This window comes from Bidens hawaiensis, unplaced genomic scaffold (assembly GCF_021521415.1).
Source record: "Bidens hawaiensis isolate Kalapana, Puna unplaced genomic scaffold, B.hawaiensis_p1.1 tig00011760_1, whole genome shotgun sequence".
Taxonomy (NCBI): Eukaryota; Viridiplantae; Streptophyta; class Magnoliopsida; order Asterales; family Asteraceae; genus Bidens; species Bidens hawaiensis.
Window position 1 is genome coordinate 369,610 of NW_027491931.1, and position 19,511 is coordinate 389,120.

General features: G+C 36.3%; 1 protein-coding gene across 1 annotated transcript; it reads left to right on the plus strand.

Moving 5' to 3' along the window:
- Nucleotides 1–14,135: 14,135 nt before the first annotated feature.
- On the plus strand, nucleotides 14,136–16,265 carry LOC143538902 (large ribosomal subunit protein uL23). Its single transcript, XM_077032344.1, has 3 exons — nucleotides 14,136–14,248; nucleotides 15,054–15,417; nucleotides 16,056–16,265. The coding sequence occupies exons 1-3, from the start codon at nucleotides 14,233–14,235 to the stop codon at nucleotides 16,138–16,140; spliced, it is 465 nt and encodes a 154-aa protein (XP_076888459.1). The 5' UTR covers nucleotides 14,136–14,232; the 3' UTR covers nucleotides 16,141–16,265.
- Nucleotides 16,266–19,511: the final 3,246 nt, after the last annotated feature.

Consider the following 19,511-nt stretch of genomic DNA (forward strand, 5'->3'; position numbering starts at 1 on the left):
ATTTGCATTTTACTGATTGATAATGGTAATAATAGGGTTTGAAGCTGTTGATGGCATCTCTGAAGACGGATAAAGTGCTGACAAAAGTTTTTATGCATTAGAATATTCTTATGGATAAATCTTTTGATATTTAGTTTTATTTTGGCTTGTAAAAGTAAAACCATTTGGTTGCTGGTTACATTATCTTCTTTTGCCTACCCATGTGATGACTTTCTGTTTATACTGCTTTCGGTTTTGCTAGATGCGTGTGATATCATCTTTTGCTACTTGCTATAAGGAAATGAATTTTTTTTTGTTTTGATATCATTATTTTCCTCTTGCTATAAGATAATTTAGCAAAGATAGTGACAAGTCAACAACATATAATCGTATAGAAAAAACACTATCATAGTTATAGTGGGTCGAGTAACTCCAAAGTTTGTTATATGTGGGAACTAATTTTTTTGACTAACTTTTTTTACTAATCCGTCCTTAGCGCATATGAAGGCACATTAGGTTACGCCTTTCTCATATTTTGCACGTTATTCTTGGGCTTTCGTCTCAATTCACAACTCCATCTCCTACAAACTGCCTGGTTTGTCGAGTGCAAAACACTAAATTTGGCTTAATGTACTCAAAAACAATATATTTGCAACTGATATTATCACATTAGTAGTTTAAAAGAAGTTTTAGCTCGATATGTCAATTCCTTATGCTATTACCTCATATCTCAACATGGTAGCTATAATTTTGTCCTTTGAATGGGCTTTATCGCTTTAAGGTCTTTGCGTTTCCATCTTGCATTTGAAATCTTTTCTTTTTAGCTAGATTATATGAATTTAGTCAAATATTATTAAATGTGGAGTTAGGACACCTTAAGACAATATTGTATTATTCCATTAGGTCATGTTTTACAATATTAATTTTGCTTTATCTCACAGTATTATTGCCAAAACTCTTTCAATTTGAAGGCCAAATCCTCCATATAGCTTTAACAATATTGAAGGATTAGGCACATCAACAAAAAATCTCATAACAGATCTTGCAAGATTCATTATTCGCAATACATATATTGTTTAATTAATATGTTCAAATTCTTTATTGTGAGTCTACATTAGGTTGACAATGAAAAATCTTGTCAAAAAAATTGCATGTCAATCGTATCTCCACATTCAATCATAATAAAGTTAAGTTATACATTTTATGTCTCTTTATGTCTCATCTCATGTGGTTAGACATTTAGTACCTAAGCATTTAGTTATTTCAACAACTGTCAAGTTGTCTTCTACAATCAATTCTTATGCTCTATTTCGTTTATTAAGTTGTTATTATGTTTTTCTCATAGGTAAAATGTCTGCAGACCACATCTGCAAGCGTCTGTAGAGGAAAACGTGGACCAAACCTTTGCAGTCTGCAAGAAGATTGTTTGTTTCTCAGCGTTTGTAAACTGCTAAAATAAACTAAAATTTTAAAGAAAACTAAATTTTAATAATCCAAACTATTGAGCATTGGTCAATATCAATCCCAACTATATATCAATGTGATTGGTGGTAGTCCAAACTTTCAGTTTTTTTACCAATAACGGTCCCAACCTAACAAAATGTTAACTTCATTAGTTAATGATGACGTAGCATGTGATTTGGCAAACCTTTTATTTTTATTTTTTTAAATTATACATGTTTATTTATCAGTTTTAAAACCTAATATGTATACGGATTAGGTTTGAAATATGTTTATTGACTTTTTCAAAAAACCATTTTGAAAAGCCAGGATTTAAGGCTTTTGTAACATTTTTAAGAGTCTAAAATAAAAAGATTTTTGTGATTGCCATACACATTTTAACTTATTGGTTTTTTTAAATCATCAATAAGCTACTAAGATTTTTTTTTAACTCATACCCAAACATGCTCTAATTTATAGGTAATATATATACTTATTTATAATAGATCCCAACCTAAATTTTTTGTCACATATTTTCTTTAAACTAATTTCTAGGTAATATTTATTTTTTAAACATAAAGCATATAGAAAAAACAGCCATCTTCAAACATCATCTTCATCATCACCGTCACGAACCGCCAGCCACCATCAACATAGTCTGGTCTCCAGCTATATTACCTAACCTCGACATCCACACCCAAAAACCTCCGGCAAGCGTGGAAGATTACAACCATCTCTCTCTCTCTCTCTCTTTTCATCTGCCACCTCCACCAAACTGACCACCATAATTGCAGATTTTCTAGCGAGAATAATGACCACAACAGTTGTCGATTCCCACACATGATAACGTTGTCCTTCGCTTTTTACACTTGATTCCGACACCTAAAAAAGGATTATACATAGGTGGTGGTTTAGTGGTGTAACATCCGAAATATTCTAATAATAAATAAAGAAAGTTGCGTTAAATTGTCGTGTGTTAAATAATGTTAACTAGCATCTAATAAGGAAAAGATCATGGACTTTGACTAATTAAGATGGATTAAGGGGAATGGGCCTTAGGTCCATGGGCTTTAAGGGATATAAATATCCCCTAAACCATCATAAAACCCTAAATCCTCATTTCTTTCCATCCTAATCCCTACACACTCAAAAACACACACATACACAACACACCACATACGGCTGCCGAGAGAGAGAGCGAGATCCAAGTCCAGAAGAACGCTAGTTGGGATTAGATCGTAATTACTCGAGCTATATACAAGATTGAGAGTTCATAACCAAGTTAAACGAGATCCAAACGAGCACTAAAGGTATGTCTTTAACCTTAAAGTTTACGTTTTTATTAACGTTTAACCTTGAAACTTAGAACGAGATTAGATCGGGTGTAAATGGAACGTAAAGTTGTAAACTTGATGTTAGAGACGAACTTAACGAACTTACGGCTGCTATGGCTCGTTTAAAAATAAACCCTTAAACCTAGTATTGAACGTTTTAATCTAAAGGTCCAACCTTTACGCATTTTCGGGCCGAATCTTATTCAAAAACGACCATAAGGATGATCGCGGGTTAGTTAAATACCATATCTATGGATTACGCGTTAAACGGAGATGATTATTGGGGGAATTAGAGTGAACAGTGGATGCGACTGGGCAACTTCGCCTGCAGCTAAGCCCGCTGTACAAGTTCGCCAAGCCATGTTCGCCGAGCAAGTTTGCCAAGCTATAACTTCGCCGAATGTTAAGTTCGCTTAGCATATAAGTTCGCCAAGGTTAAGTTCGCCCATACAAGTTCGCTAAACGCTAAGTTCGCATAATGTCAAGTTCGCGTACAGCTAAGTTCGCTTAACTTAAGTTCTCTTAAGTTAAGTTTGCTTGAGTTAGGTTCACGTAAATGAAGTTCGCTCATAAATACAAGGTAACGAATCGGATGGTGAATCAGACTTAATTCGTTATGAAGAATAAGTTAAAGAATTAGAAAATAAATTAAAATCCTAATGGAAAATGTGTTAAGACAGTTAATGGAAATAAAATATTTCCAAGCTGACCTGGCAGCTCGACCCCAGCCAGGGGCTCTGCCCCTTGGACCCTGCTAGGGGCTGCCGCACCTAGAACCCCGCTGCTAGGGGCGCTGCCCCCGGACCCCCGTTCGTTGTGGGTTACATAAAGATAGAAAATACCAGGGTGGTGGTAGTTGTAGTAGCAGTAGCAGTAGCAGTAGCAGTAGCAGTAGGAGTAGCAGTAGGAGTAGTAGTAGTAGTAGTAGTAGTAGCAGTAGTAGCAGCAGCAGCAGGAGCAGCAGCAGGAGCAGCAGCAGTAGCAGTAGCAGTAGCAGTAGCAGTAGCAGTAGCAGTAGTAGTAGTAGCAGCAGCAGCAGTAGCAGCAGCAGCAGTAGTAGAGTAGCAGTAGCAGTAGCAGTAGCAGTAGCAGTAGCAGTAGTAGTTAATTGATACCTGTAAATATTATACAGTCAGCCGTGCACAGCTCAAGAAGGGAATAACGATTAATGGAGAGCGTAACCGCATTCAGGTGAGTTTCTAGCCCCATTTCCTTGTTATGTTTTCGGGGCTGTGTGCATACTCGACGTGATAGTTAATACACTTACCTTAACTGGTAAGTGTATGCCTTATATGGTTTATATGTTATGTATGTATATCTTAAATGTGAACAAAAGCTTGTCGGCATGTGAACGATCTTCGGATTTTGCACGTGCTAACAAGGGAGGTATGATTATGATAGATGAATGTGTATGATAGCTATATGTACAATATATGAATATGTATGAATGATTAAAGAAAGTATGTATGTTATGGGTATGTAAATACAGTATGTACGAAGATGAAGAAAGAGGAACCAGACCCTAATAATATCTGAGATAGAAGGGACCAGACCCTAATAATATCTGAGATAGACAAGAAAGGGACCAGACCCTAATAATATCTGAGTTAGACAAAGGAAAGAGGGACCAGACCCTAATAATATCTGAGATAGAATGGACGGTAATTATATAGTATGAAAGTAATAAAGTATGAATATATGTATGAAATTATGAAATGAAAGTAAGTCAGTAAGTAACTATTATGTATCTTCGGATGCATGATGAAGGTAAGTGTATGTAATATATGATATGTGATTAACTAGAACTCACTCAGCGTAGCTGACTTTTAGTATGCATGCAGGTGAGTAGGATGACGCAGTTCGCTTGATGGGGACACATGGCATCGAATTGAAGACACTGGCGTCTCAAGAAAGTGTTATGATGTTTTAAAGACTATGTTTTGTTTTAAATGACTATGAATGTTTGATAAGACAAGCTTTGAAAGTTATGTAATGTTTTATGGTTGAAGTTTTATATTCCGCGTAAAGTTTTAATTAACTATGATATTTAGAACTGCCTTTATGAGTAAATCCAACACCAAATGTAGGGCACCGGTAACGGGGCCTTACAAGTGGTGGGGGCGCGGTTGTGGAGTGGACACCACCGCACCAGACAGCACCACCTCCGGTGACTTTGAATTACCAGCTACCGAACACCACCACACCAGACGGTGACTCCTCCTACTGCTCCATCACACCCAAACGTAAATGGCACGTCAGCACATATATTCAATTCTTGTCAACGTAGGCATGTGGTGGACGTGGAGATGTATGGTGGCCGACGAAAACAGGGGAGGAGGGGTAAGGGCTGACGGGAGGTGAGGGTTGAAGAAGAGGATGCATGTTTCTAGGGTTTGAACATGTGAAAAAAAAAATGAATGAAATAAAAGATGAGAAAAGGATAGAAGATGTGAGAAGTCGTTGCTTCAGGTCTGCGCGAAGAAGAGGACGCGTAAACCTTTTTTAATGAAATCTCTTCTAAAAAACAAATAATCTGCATAACTAAACGTATATGCGTGGTCCGTTCGGCGCGGACAAAAAAGGTTAAGAAAACTTTTTCTGAAATAACAAACACCCCCTAAGGCTGTTCTCTATGGTGAGGGGCATCGAAGCCCCTCCACAGTGTCACGTCAGCGCCACATGAACACTGGGGGCATCGAAGCCCCAACCTATAATAACCATCTAAAGTGAAAGGATTTAAACCTTTTATTTATTTATTTTTGTAACAGACACAATTTATTAAAAAATTAAATAATAATATAGTAAACATACAAATAAAAAACATAAAGATAAAAAAAATAAAAATAAAAAACATAACCAGCATATAAATAATATTTTAGAATTTACCTTGAATTAAGTTCTCAAATGAGTTTATCCATGCACGCGCCGACGCCAATTCCTCATTCGCTTCCCACCTTTGTCTTTCGACATTTTCAGTAGTTTTTTGACCGTCGGCCTTCTTTTTATGACTTCGTTTACGACGAACTTGCGTTTCAGACACTTTAGATTCGGGTACTTGCGAAGGCATAAACGACATTGGCGGTCAAAAGAACATGTCGCTGGTAAATGGTTGCATGGGTGGAGGCATTACGGGTCGAAGTTGGTTGGCAAAGAAAGGGTTATTAGGGTCATTGTTATTTGAGAGCAAAGTAGCCCACAGCATTTGATTCGGATCCCAAGGAGTGGCAGATCCGGGGAATTTTTTCAGGTGGTGCACTACTTTTAGATGCTTTAATTGCATAGAGTCGGGTATAAAAAAATTCCGGGTCGGTTCAATATTCGGGTCGATTCGATGGTTCGGGCAAAGTTCATTAAAAACTAACAAATTAAAACTAAAACTTAACAATTAACAACATCAACAGCAACTAACATGAACAATTAAACATTTAACAAATGAATCTGAACTTACCTTTACAGTGGGAGGATTCTAGGAAAAGTAGCAAAGCATGAGGAAGGAGCAACGGACCAACGATGGTGTGTGGTCGGCCGGAATAGAAAAGCAGCAGCGGTGGTCTGCGAACGACAGTGGTCCGGTAGTGGTGTGTCGTGACTCTATGAGTGCGTGAGTATTAGGAAGGGAGAGAGATACAACCACTAAGTAGGTGTGTGTTTTATAGAACCATAAATTGATTTACAACTGAATTAAAAATAAAAATAAAAATCTATATGCTGCACAGAATCGAAACCGTGACCTTCCATTTACAAACCAACTAGTCCAACGCTTGTAGTGTAAATAGGGTGGTTCCTTCCTAATTTATAAGGTGGTTCCTATAATATTTTCTATATATCGATACACTATTATTGAGAAACTCATGTGGTTCCTAGGAACCACCCATTTGCAATATAGATCCGCCCTGATCCCACGGGTTCGGGTTTAGGATCGGGTTTGAGCTCGAGCTTGTGTTCGGGTGTGGGTTTGACTGGATTCATGGTTGTGGAAATTTGAGAGTTTTAGAATCAAATGATGGTGTAAAAATTTGAGATCTGTTTGAGTAAAAAAGGAAAAATTGTTTGAATTTATATAGAAAATGTTTACATTAATTTTGTTTTTTTTACAAAACGGTCATATAGCCTTTGGATATGGGGAGGACCTCACCTTTTTTCTCAAAGTCGCCCGTCGTTCAAAGCCCTCCCCCCCCCCCCAATCGCCGGCCTTGCCATTAGCGCCCCTCGGTAATGTTTTGCGCCATCGATGCCCCTTCGTCGCCCCCAAACATGCCCATAGCGAAGGGTCTAAAAGTCATAACCACACCTTAACTCGTTGGATATTTGAGGTTTCAAATTTCTTACATAAAAATACTTAATCTATCTATGCTACAGTTATTATTGGTTTATTTCATTTTTTTATAGTTTTAATAACTTTGTTATCCCTTAAATTTCTAGTAAAACAATACTACAACTTCCAAGTTGAAAAACACTAATATGCAAGACTTTATTAGTGTTGGCTCTTTTTTAGAACGGACTTTTCTTGTATGTTAGACCACCGCACTCTCCAAATTTGAAGAGTCTTGTTGCCTTATTCTGGCCAGACTATGCTGTCTTAACTGGGCCCACATTAGCTTCAGAGTTTGGCTTGGACGTTCCCCCAGGAAACCATACCGTTGGCTGCCACTTGACAGTCGTTGTGCCACCACAAGAGCAAAATCTCTAGTATAATACACGATGGACTAAAACTAGGGTAGGCTCGGGATTCGAACTGACAACCTCGCAATGCCTAGCTCAACTCTTTCATTTCTTAATCCACCAAAAGTGGCATAGGTGAAGATGGAACTTGTGCCTTCACTGGAAAACTTAAGCCTCCAACCACTAGGCCACAAGTGAAGATTTGTTGTACAAACTAAATTCATTATTAATTTATCTATGTCAAATCTCATATCGTTTCTAGCTTAGACACTTTGGTTTCGTACATCTTCGAAATTGTTTTCATGATGTAAACCTTATGACCCATAGAAAATTTTCATCCTTAGTGGAACTAATTAATGCACTCACAACATCCATGTTCTCCCTTGGTGGACTCCCACCTTGAATAATTCTCTAAATTTGAAGAGTCTTGTTGTCCAGACTATGGTGTCTTAACTTGGTCCATGCTGGCTTCAGAGTTTGTCTTGGACGTTCCCCCAGGAAACCATACAGCCGGCTGCCACTTGACAATTGTTGTGCCACCGCAAGAGCAAAATCTTTAGCTTAACACACGATGGACTAAAACCCGGGTAGGCTCGGGATTCAAACTGACAAACTCGCAATGCCTAGCTTAAATCTTTCATTTATATAATAAACCAAAAGTGGCATAGGTGAAGATGGAACTTGTGTCTTCACTGGAGAACTTAATCCTCCAACCACTAGGCCACAAGTGGAGATATGTTGTACAAACTAAATTCATTATTAATTTATCTATGTCAAATCTCATATCGTTTCTAGCTTAGACACTTTGGTTTCGTACATCTTCGAAATTGTTTTCATGATGTAAACCTTATGACCAATAGTAAATTTTCACCCTTAGTGGAACTAATTAATGCACTCACAACATCCATGTTCTCCCTTGGTGGACTCCCATCTTGAATAATTGTGCGTAATTATGAATATAACTTTTTATTTACTTGGATTGTAGTTTATTAAGTGAGCGCTTCATAACGAACCCAACCATGTTCAGGATAAACTTAGATGAATAAGATATCGGTGCTCAGAGTTATGTGTTAAAAACGTTCAAACCTGCACCAATAGGAAACATTTTGGTGGAACTTGTCCCATATATAAGATGGACATATGGAACCTAGCTAAGTGGGATCCTAGAGAGTTTGAAGCACCCTCACACACTCGCACACACGCATGTGTGGCATGGGAGATGAACGCAATATAGTGTTTAGATGGTGTATTTTGTACTTTACACGCTTTCATCATTGCGACCCAACCTGAGAGCCACATTTATATTTTTGAAGGTGTTGAAGGTTTGGTCCAGAGACTTATGTTAGGAGGTTGGATCATAAGCCATTTCCAAAAGTTGATACAGAGGTTGGAAAATGTCACACTCTCACTTAGGGCCTAGGCGTGTGACCAACAGTTGGTACCTGTTTTGAAAATAAATAAGAGTTTTAGCGGAAGTCTTTATTTTATAATAAAATATTAATTTATGTTTTGAAACATTAGTTTATTTGTAAAATATAATAAAATATTTGATTTAATAGAAAGCTTCTCGAATAATAAATATCCGAGAGTTTGATTTTTAAACCTTTGTTTTATTTATAAAACTTGTTTGAATATTGTTTGCAATATTTTAATAATTTAAAAATATTGAGCCATCTCTACCTTGCGAGCATCTATCTCCACGAGTTGGCTATAATTCCATGCTACCTGTGCTAACTTTATTTCCTGTAATATTTGGGGGGGGGGGGGGGTGGAATACGTCAGCGATATGCTGGTGAATCGTTGACTCCAAAAACATTTTATAAATCTTTCTTTAACTGACAAGATAGTTTTCATGAAACAATCTCAGCAGAAACGTCTATTATTTCTGGGATTTGTACCAATTGTCATACACACACAATTACGGTCCTCCAGGAACTGGCGCCTATTGGGAACTGGCGCCCATTGGGAACTGACGCCCATTGGAGAACTTATATTATGATCTCTAGTTTGCGGCCACGTAGCCTTGACTGATAGACTAGATTGATTATGTTTGGATCCAGACACATGTGTACTTGGTCTGAGTTGTTTTTATTTTCTATCTTGTATAAAATAGGGATCACGTAATCCCATAAATCTTTATTTGACTGTGTTTGTTTTAAGATAAACAACCCGTTTATCTTGACTGAAAAAGGTTTAACGTATTCACCCGTGACTGTCTGTTCTGAATGATGTGGTGATCTCGTTTGAAAACCTTTTGTGAATGAATGAATGATTGAATGATTGACCTATAATAAAATAGGTTTATATAAATACCCGGATCGTCTCTTAATCCGGCTACAGACCTTTAGTCTGGTTTTGATAACTTAAACCTTGATTGATCATTTGTTTGAATTGAATAAAATATTTTGATATGACTTTCTTTCTCTTTATTTGCTAATCATGTGCTATGTTTCTTCTTCAAGAAGAAATGTCTATGATATGTTTCTTCTTCATGAAGAAACGTCATTTGTCTATAACCTTTATATATAAAATCTCATGTTTCTTAATCATAAAGAAACACTATTTTTAACTATACCTCTTGTAGGTAAAACTTATATTTCTTACACTTAAAGAAATATTATTTAACTATATCCACATGCATATATGAATATTTATATTTCTTAACCACAAAGAAGTTATGTTTTAGTTATAACATTTGTTTACATAAAATTTTGTATTTCTTTAATTATAAAGAAATCATATTTTATTATTATATTTTGATTTAATGAAGGTCTAGGATATACCCCTGACTATGGTTTAAGCCTTGAGATAATAATATTTTATTTGGACAGAACCTCCTTGCTTAGCTTACTATTTTCTAGATTCTCGGGCAGCACTTCGGCGCTTGCACGTATACTGAGAATCTTGAACAACAACTCATCGACACGCAAATCTAGGCAACGTTCGGGGGTCGTCGGGTCACGCACGTACTTTGAGGCGGGACGTCGGGATTGTCGATGCGAACTTCGAGGTGTCGTCGGTATATGGTACGGATTACAAGGTGATGATGGTCGGGTTGGTGGCACAAAAATCAAGGTAGAGAGAGAAAGTTTCTAGAGAGAGAGTGGGTTTTGGTGTGTGGAAATGAGAGGCCAAATGCCTCTATTTATAAACTTGATCAGGGGTCCCATCGCGATACGCGATGGTTGATAATAACCCCGTCGCGTATCGCGAGGTAGCATTGATGACTCGCCAGTAGCTTCGCCACGTGGCGGACGCGGTGCCACGTGGTGCCACGTGGCGGGTCACGTGTCACCTCGTCATGCCTTTATGCCACGTGGTGACACGTGTCCTACCACGTGTCACCCTCCTCAGACCTCGTCATTGCGATACGCGATGACATAGGGTCTTCAGCCGTCGCGTATCACGATCGGACGTGAAGGCAAAAATTTTTAGTTTGGTCCCTTATTTTTGAAATTCGTCATCTTTGGGGTCGAACTTTTGGGGATGTTACAGAAAAGTTGTTACATTCATTTGAAACCATGTTGATCTCTTAAAAGTGTAGCAAGTCACTAAGACAACCTTCACTAATTAAATTGCTATTAAAGAAACTTAAGACGCGTTCGTTTCACAAAATGCGCACAAGTATTCAACAGAATGAGCATTTAAATCCCGCGACATGGTGTGCTCGGTTCTACAAGAGATGTAATTGGAATTTTAAGTGAATTCCAGTGAAATATCATGTTGTGTAAGGCCCCTGGCCCAGTGCCCTACATTAGGTGTTAGATTTAGTAATTTACTCATAAACACAATTCTAAATATTATAGTGAATTAAAAATTTCAAGGAATATAAAAATATCAACCATTCATTAATAATTCTTAAATTCAAACAAATATTAAAACATTTCTTTAAGTCCAAACATCACTACATATTATAGCTTCAAATCTTCATATGCTAGCTTCTTTATTCTTCTGTCATGTGTGCTTATCAAGCCATCTGCTTCATTCTATTTGTATGCGTGCATACTAAAGGTCAGTTACGCTGAGTGTTCTAGTTAAACATGCAACATACATTGCATTCACATACTTATGCATGCGTATCCGAGGACACGTATTACTTACTTAACCTACTTATCTTTCTTTCGTTCTTACATATATGCATACGTTCATACTTTCATATTTTCATACCTCATACTTTTATCTTCATATTTCATACATACTATCACTACGTTTTAAATAGCATTTCGCCTTACTTCCTCGAATATTATTAGGGTCAGGTCCTTCTTCCTCAGATATTATTAGGGTCCAGTCTCTTCTTCATCGGAAATTATTAGGGTCCGGTCTCTTCTTTTTGGAAACCATACAACCATACATCTACCTCGGATATTATTAGGGTCCGGTATCTTCTGCATCGGATAACCATACATACTTTACCATGCAATCATACATACGTTGGATATATACTCTAACCTTTTCTACATTCATACATCATTCATTTATCATTCACAAGACATTCTTGATAGTATTCCTGCTAGGCGCTAGTGCGTTCCCTTGCGATGCACATTGCTTCAAGTATTGTGTCATGGAAGATATACGAGTTTTCTATAAAGTGAGCAATCTACTTTAACTAAGTCATATTTTAATGAAAGGCAACGCAAAATCAAACTAAAACAAACAGTTAACCTCCAGCTAGAAGCTAGACGACAACCAATGGGTACAAACAAGGGGAAAAAACAACCTAAACTACAAATACACTCAGGCCATACAAGAAACATGAAACTCTAACCAAGTTAGCCAATATAACTCGTTGAGCAATGATCTAGACTTTATATATCCAACCAAACAAATTAGTCTTGATCTCTTCCAAAGCCAGCATCATGGTGGAATCCCTATGGTTGAAAATCTTCGCATTCCTTTGCTTCCAAATGCACCAAATTGAGGAATAAATTATAGCCAAAAGAACCCTCTTCTTGGAACAAGATGATGTTTGTGAAGCAACTTCAAGCAACTGATCTAAGGAGTTGAAGCCGGTAAACTCCCAGACGACAAAGAAACAACCCAACTATGCCTTTTTAGCCCAAACACGTTCAAAGAAAACATGAATCAAAGTTAAACAAAATTCCAGCCACAAATTTTCCTTCAAATGTGTTCTCGTTCTTTTTTCATTTCTTAACAAAACTACAATCTTTTCTATACTATGTTGTAACTTCCTTCCTATGTTGTAATTTGTTTTAAGGTAATTTACATTATTTTGCGATTGATGTTCTTATAAAACTTTTTTCTTGTAGCTTGTAACCAACCTCTTTGGCTCTTGCTCAAGGATCAATGAAATGCTTCTGTTTCGATCAATTGACTTTCTTTTTATCCATTGGTTTTACCAAGTAAACTGTTGTTATATGAAATGAAGTTAAACTTTTGTTAGCTAACAATATCCACAATAATAAACTTCTATAAACGGTCACATCAACTCCATCTTAGATTCCATTTTTTTCTTTATAAAACCCTCATTTCTTTCAAAATAACAAACATCCACAAATCCCATTAAAAATTTTTTAAAACCACATATAATGTGTGTGTGTGTGTATATGGTGTGTGTGTGTATGTGAGAACGATGGGCCACTTGGTCGCCCGCAATCTCGTCTACATGCACAGACTTTACCCACCGGACTTCACTCCACAACGATGGAGTCCGTTGCCTTGCTCGTTTGCCTGCGTCTTCGAAACCTAGGGCTTTCAAGCGTGTTGCACATGCTCTAAGTACATTCTCATGTTAAGAAACAATAAAAATGACCTTATTATCTATGAATCCTCTTGAAATTTTAACTTGTAGGTTACCGCTTTTGTATATTTGATAACCAATAAAAGCGTATAAATCCTCAATAATCTAAATATGAGCCTTCATAACTAGATAACATGGAACCAAATATTGGTAAGTATCTTTTAAAAATAACACAAAACGGCTACACATCCTAATCATGGACTACGTACGTATAGATTGCCCTAAAATTTAATCAACAAAAATAAAGAAATGAATATATATAACCATATTAAAAAGGGATGCACACTAAGATTCATGTTTAAAACATGGCATTAGAGGTGCAAAACCTGGTTCCAAGGTAAAAACCGATTGAGGTTGTTTACAAAAAGTCAAACCCGGGTTGAGTATAAACCGGTTTGGTTTGGAACTGGTTTCCAAATCAATCAGCTTTGATATTTTCTTTGGCTGGTTTCTGATCAATTCAAATATGTTCGATCTAACCGGTTTGAAAGGATTTCAATGGTGAGAATTGTAACTTGTCCCAAACCTACAGTTCCACCCCGGTTCTTACATAGGGCATGTTTGGGGTGCTTAATTTTTTTTGTTTTTTGCTTGTAGGAGAGACAAAATGTCCAAAATGTCCCTCCAAAAACTTAGGTGCTTTTGGAGGGGCATTTTGGACATTTAGCCTCTCCAAAAGCAAAAATCAAAAAAAAAAAAAATAAGCAATCCCAAACACCCACATAATCGGTTCGGTTTCTCTAGTGGAATCCTAGCCATCCCTATTGTGCATATATCCAGGACAGGCCCATTTATAATTAAAACATTTCATGTTCGGTCCAGAGGCCCGATTAATATTATTACTGATCCATCTCAATTATTAAATATCATAATTTAAAAACCCTAAGTCGTTACTGAACTCATCTTCGTTTCCATCTTGCAGGTACGCCTTCGTCTAAATTAAATTAGGGTTGTTCCAAATCTATTTACACAATTTACATCATGTTAAGGTTTAATTGCTTTTACCATGTTTAATTTTGATGATTTTTAGTTACTCTATTGCTGCAGATTTAATCAACAATGTCGCCAGCTAAAGGTACTCATTTCTTTCAATTAAAATCATATAATAAATACATTGATTGTTGTAGAACTCGCTAGGCGCCAGTCGGGTGGTGGGGTACGGCTAGTGATTAATCGGATTGGAATTTTTATGTATATTTAGTTAAAGTTAGTTATATTATTATGAAAAATTACTTATATAGATACTTTAATGTTCACATAGTATACTTCAAGCATAAACAATTAAACGTGAAGATAAACAAATCAATGAGAAAAATTAATAACTGGGGTTAACTAGTTAAAACCAAGGTCCGATTGCGTTTTTAAAAAGAAAAAAAAATATATTTTGTGTTTTTTTAGAGAAAAAAACAAGGTTTGATTTGGGCCGGCTAGGACCGATTACCAATTTATGCCACTGATTAGCTGAAATTTAAATCGGTAAAAAAGAAAAAAAATAATAAATTTTGTCTTTGTTTTTAGAAAAACACAAGGTTTGGTTTGGGTTGGGCCAACTAGGATCAGTTACCGGTTAATGCCACTGATTAGCTGAAACTATAAAAAAGAAAAAAATGTATTTGTTTTTTTAGAAAAAATAAGGTTTGTTTTGCGCCGACTAGGGTCGATTACCGATTAATGCGACTGATTAGCTGAAATCAGTTAATAAAAAAGAAAACAAATTGTAACTTTTATTTAGAAAAAAACAAGGTTTGATTTGGGCCGACTAGGGCCGATTCATGCTAATTATTAGCTGAATTAATCAGTAACTCACGACTAGCGTTTAATCTCGATATTTGCAGTCCTTCATTGATTATTAGCTTTGTGCTCATGATTGTGATTTACAGCTGATGTAACCAAGAAAGCCGATGCGAAGGCTCAGGCGTTGAAGACAGCAAAGGCTGTGAAGACTGGTTCGACCTTCAAAAAGAAGGCTAAGAAGATCAGGACGAAGGTGACGTTTCATCGTCCGAAAACATTGAAGACTGATAGAAACCCCAAGTACCCTCGTATCAGTGCTCCACCGAGAAACAAGCTTGACCATTATCAGATTCTTAAGTATCCGTTGACTACTGAGTCTGCAATGAAGAAGATTGAAGATAATAATACTTTGGTGTTTATTGTTGATATCCGTGCAGATAAGAAGAAGATTAAAGCTGCAGTGAAGAAGATGTATGATATCCAGACTAAGAAAGTCAATACATTGATCAGGTATTTTTTTTTCAGTTTGATCTTATTAAGTTTTATATCACTGTTTATTAAGGTTGCTATATTAAACACTTTGACTAGTTATTTATTTATTTATTATAAATAGTTAATGTGTTGAATACGTTCTAAAAAATGAATTCTTGCTGATAATTTTTTGTTGTTATAGTGCTTTAAAAGTGACATCTTGGGCAAATTTCTGTTCGGTTGGATGTGTATACTCCTAAGCTATCTTTTTAAATTTTTATTACATATGTTAGTGAGTTAGTGTTAAAGTTAAACCTGTATTGGCCCGGGATTTATTTAATTCGTGTAGTTTGCGTTATTTTGAGTTGTTTTTAACTTGTTATCCGTAAAACTTAATCTGATACGTTTGATATGTTTTATTTTTAAGACGGTTTTTTTAACTTTTATTACAATTGTTAGTTGTAAAACCAAACCCATGTTGATTTGTGCTTTTCTGAGCTAATTTTAAATTTTTGTTACACATGCTAGTGGTAAAACTCAACCTGTGTGTGACCTGTATGTATTTTTTAAAACAATTTCTAACTTCTCGTTACACTGGTTGTAAAGCTAAACCTGTATTCACATGTTCTTTACGTGACTCGTTTGATCTGTATTTTGTTTGTTTATTTGATGTGCAGACCTGATGGAACCAAGAAGGCTTATGTTAGATTAACTCCAGATTATGATGCTTTGGATGTTGCAAACAAGATTGGACTAATCTAAGTTAAGGTAAAATGTCATTTCAGTTTAACAGGGAAATAAATGTATGCTCGTTGTGGCAGTTTTGTTAGTTTTATGTTTTCGAATACTACTTCAAGTTTAATGTGATTATTTTCATTTGGATTCAATTTTCTGTTGGAGTTATTGCTGACCAACATTTATCTATGTTTTGGGTTTCTCGCTTTCTGTACACTTAATATAGAGGAAAATGAAGCATTTTTAGCTGTTTTTTTTAACATGATCACATGTAATTATATACACAACTTGACTAATGTTGCCACAATTTCATCAAATGAAGACAATAAACAAACCACCATCTTTTATTTTAAAATCTAGTAGCCCGAAATTTGGCATTGCCACTTATGAAATATTGAAATCGACCCAAAGAAAAATAAATAAACCTATTTCAAAGTAACAACTATAAAACAACAAATTTGAATAATTCATGCTTGATGAAGTTACTAGTTGGAACGGATTTATCTCAAGAAAAGTGAATATTTTGGGTTGAATTAGACTTAATTCCTACTCGATTTAATTTGAGTATGAAATGTATGGATAACCCCCGTGTTTTTGTCACGCGGTAAGAGACCAGAAACTACTGGATGGGAGGTGTTTGACTATAGAAAGAAGTTGAGGGCGATTGGTAGATGGTTGTATTTGGGGTTTACTGGATTCTAGGAATCCGGTTCTTATTGGTTCATGGGTGGATTCGTTAAAGATGAAGCTTGCTAATAAATATGTTGGTTGTGGCTATTGTGATGTTTACTTGGTGAGTTGGTGTGTGTCTTTCAAAAGATAAGATTTAAAAGAAAACAATTTTTATACCACTTTTAATTATTCTCATTTGTGATTTGTCATTATGAATAAGAAAATAAACATTAGTTTAGTTGGGTAGAAAGTTAGAAAAACCCCTACGATTATTTTTTTGTTTCCGGTTACCTTTTGCTATTTTTAATATTATTCAGTTGTGCAAGACAAGTTAGATAATTCAAGCCCATTTTACATAAGTAGAAAATTCACCATCAAGCTCTTTTTTTTTAATTTAAACGACTCAGATCATTTAGTGGTTAAACAATTCAAGTTTATTCAATAACTAGAATAGAGTCCGTGTGATACACAGATGGTTAAAAAATATAATAAAAAGGTTAAATTGAATAATATACATAATAACATACCTAATGATTCATAAGATATAAATAATTTTCTAAAATACATAGATTAGGCTATGTGTAGTAGAGGGGCTACAAATTGGACAAATTGCGACACGTGGCGCCCTGTCAGTAAAGAGTAAGAATTTGTTTTTGGGGTGTAATGGTGTTGTAAGCACTCCAATGCCACGTCACCATTTTTTATTATTTTATTTTGTAATTAAACTAAACAAACAAAACCAATTAAGTTATTAAAATTTATTAAATTAACTAAATAAAAGAAATATAAATTATAATCAAAATAAAAAAACACACCAAAATATAAAATAATAAATACATATAAAAAATACTAATGTATTCATTATCCTCGTCCTCGTCTTCATCTCCGTCTTCGTTCTCCTCCTCGTCTTCGTATTCGTCCTCGTCTTCTACTTCAACGGGACGATTATCCCACACGTGTTGAACCAAATCCGCCTTAAGTTGGTTATTTATCTCACTTGATGTGAGCTCGTGAATGTTTTGCGTTCGTTGCTCTACGGTTGGTTGAGGGAACTTATCTGGAACGCTTCCTGGTATATAGTGTTGACATATTGCTTTGCCAGTGTCTTCTAAAATCATATTATGCAATATGATACACGTATACATGGCATCACTCATTTTTGCCATCGTCCATACACGATATGGGTTTTTCACATAATGTCAACATTTTTTTAGAACACCGAAACACCTCTTGATATCCTTTCGCGCGGACTCTTGCTTCTTCTTAAAGTATTCTCTTTTTTCTTCGATCGGGTCTTGAAACGTTTTGACGATGATCGAGTACTCTGTATATATCTCAACTCCCAAATAGTATCCGTGACAATAGAAGGTATCGTTGGCATAAAACGGTAAGACCGGTATGCTACGGCTGATGTAATACTCTAGCAAGGGGGACGCGTTGAGAACATTTATGTTGTTGTAGGCCGAACAAATCCAGAGGTTGTGTGAACAAATGGCTTGAAGACTAACCGTTGGTACTCCATGGTCACCACGAGTGTATTGACCTGGCCATGCAGTTGGACAGTTTCCCCACTCCCAATGCATGCAATCTATACTCCCGATCATGCCGGGAAAAGAATGTTTGCTTTCGTGTACGTCGTATATGCGAGTCATGTCGTTTGAAGTTGGAATCCTCAGATAACGACCATCGTATAATTGTATTATTCCTATATAAATAAATTGTTAAAAAATATTATATTAAAAACAGCAATTAATGTAAACAACTTAAATTTTACCGATGAAAAAAAATTCTCCAACGAGTCTCGCGTCGTTTTTTCAGCCATCTTTGAATACTCATCGTTGATGTCGGTCGTGTTGCCGTATGCGAGGATGCGTAGCGCCGAAGTACACTTTTGGATAGCGGTGAATCCTAAATATCCTCTTGCGTCGAGTTTTTGTTTAAACTACGTATACTCTCGCTCCAATTCTCCCACGATGCGCAAAATAAACGCTTAGACATCCGAAAACGACGTTGAAACATAGCGTCGTTAAATGTAAGTGTGTCGTTGAAGTAGTCCTTCACTAAACGATCGTTCGCTTCGATACGATCCCGATGGATATACGATCGCCTACGTGGCAACGGAGAGCTAGTGGAGCCGGGCACTATCTTATTGGCGACGGCCCGCATTGCGCTTAGACCTCTTTTGTCTCCTCCAACGCTCGTTGTTGCACTTGACCAATTCTTTGACTCTCCTTAATTACTTGATCCCAAATTTCGGAAGAGTTCGGGAATCCGGGGAATCCATTTTGAGATATAAAGAAATGAAAATGTGAAGAAGTATGAAATGGTGAAAATGGTTGTATTAGTTTGGTATTTATATTTGAGTTTGTGTATGATATGGTGAAAAATGGGTTGATTTGATATTTATATTAAGTTTTTATTTAATTTTTTTTAATCTGACCGTTCAACGGTGTCACTTTTATTATTTAATTATTATTTTCACCATTTCGCCAGCAACAAATAGCTGCCCCCCCCCTATCGCCTCACATTTCTTCGGGGGGGGGGGGGGGTGCTCGCCCATCTCGCCCAAAAATCACCCGTGGACCTCGCCCACTACGGGTGGCCTTAGTAAGAATATTTTGTATTTGTATTTAAAAAAAATCAAAATACAAGGTTGTGAATATATACTAATTACGAAAAAAAGAAGGTTCACATCAATTCATCCAAATTGAGTTGGTAAGCCATAA

Bases quoted from the DNA above. Each gene is read 5' to 3' on its own strand.
- LOC143538902 (XM_077032344.1), top strand. The intron at 15,418-16,055 runs GTATTTTTTTTT...TTTGATGTGCAG, and splicing joins AAAGTCAATACATTGATCAG to ACCTGATGGAACCAAGAAGG.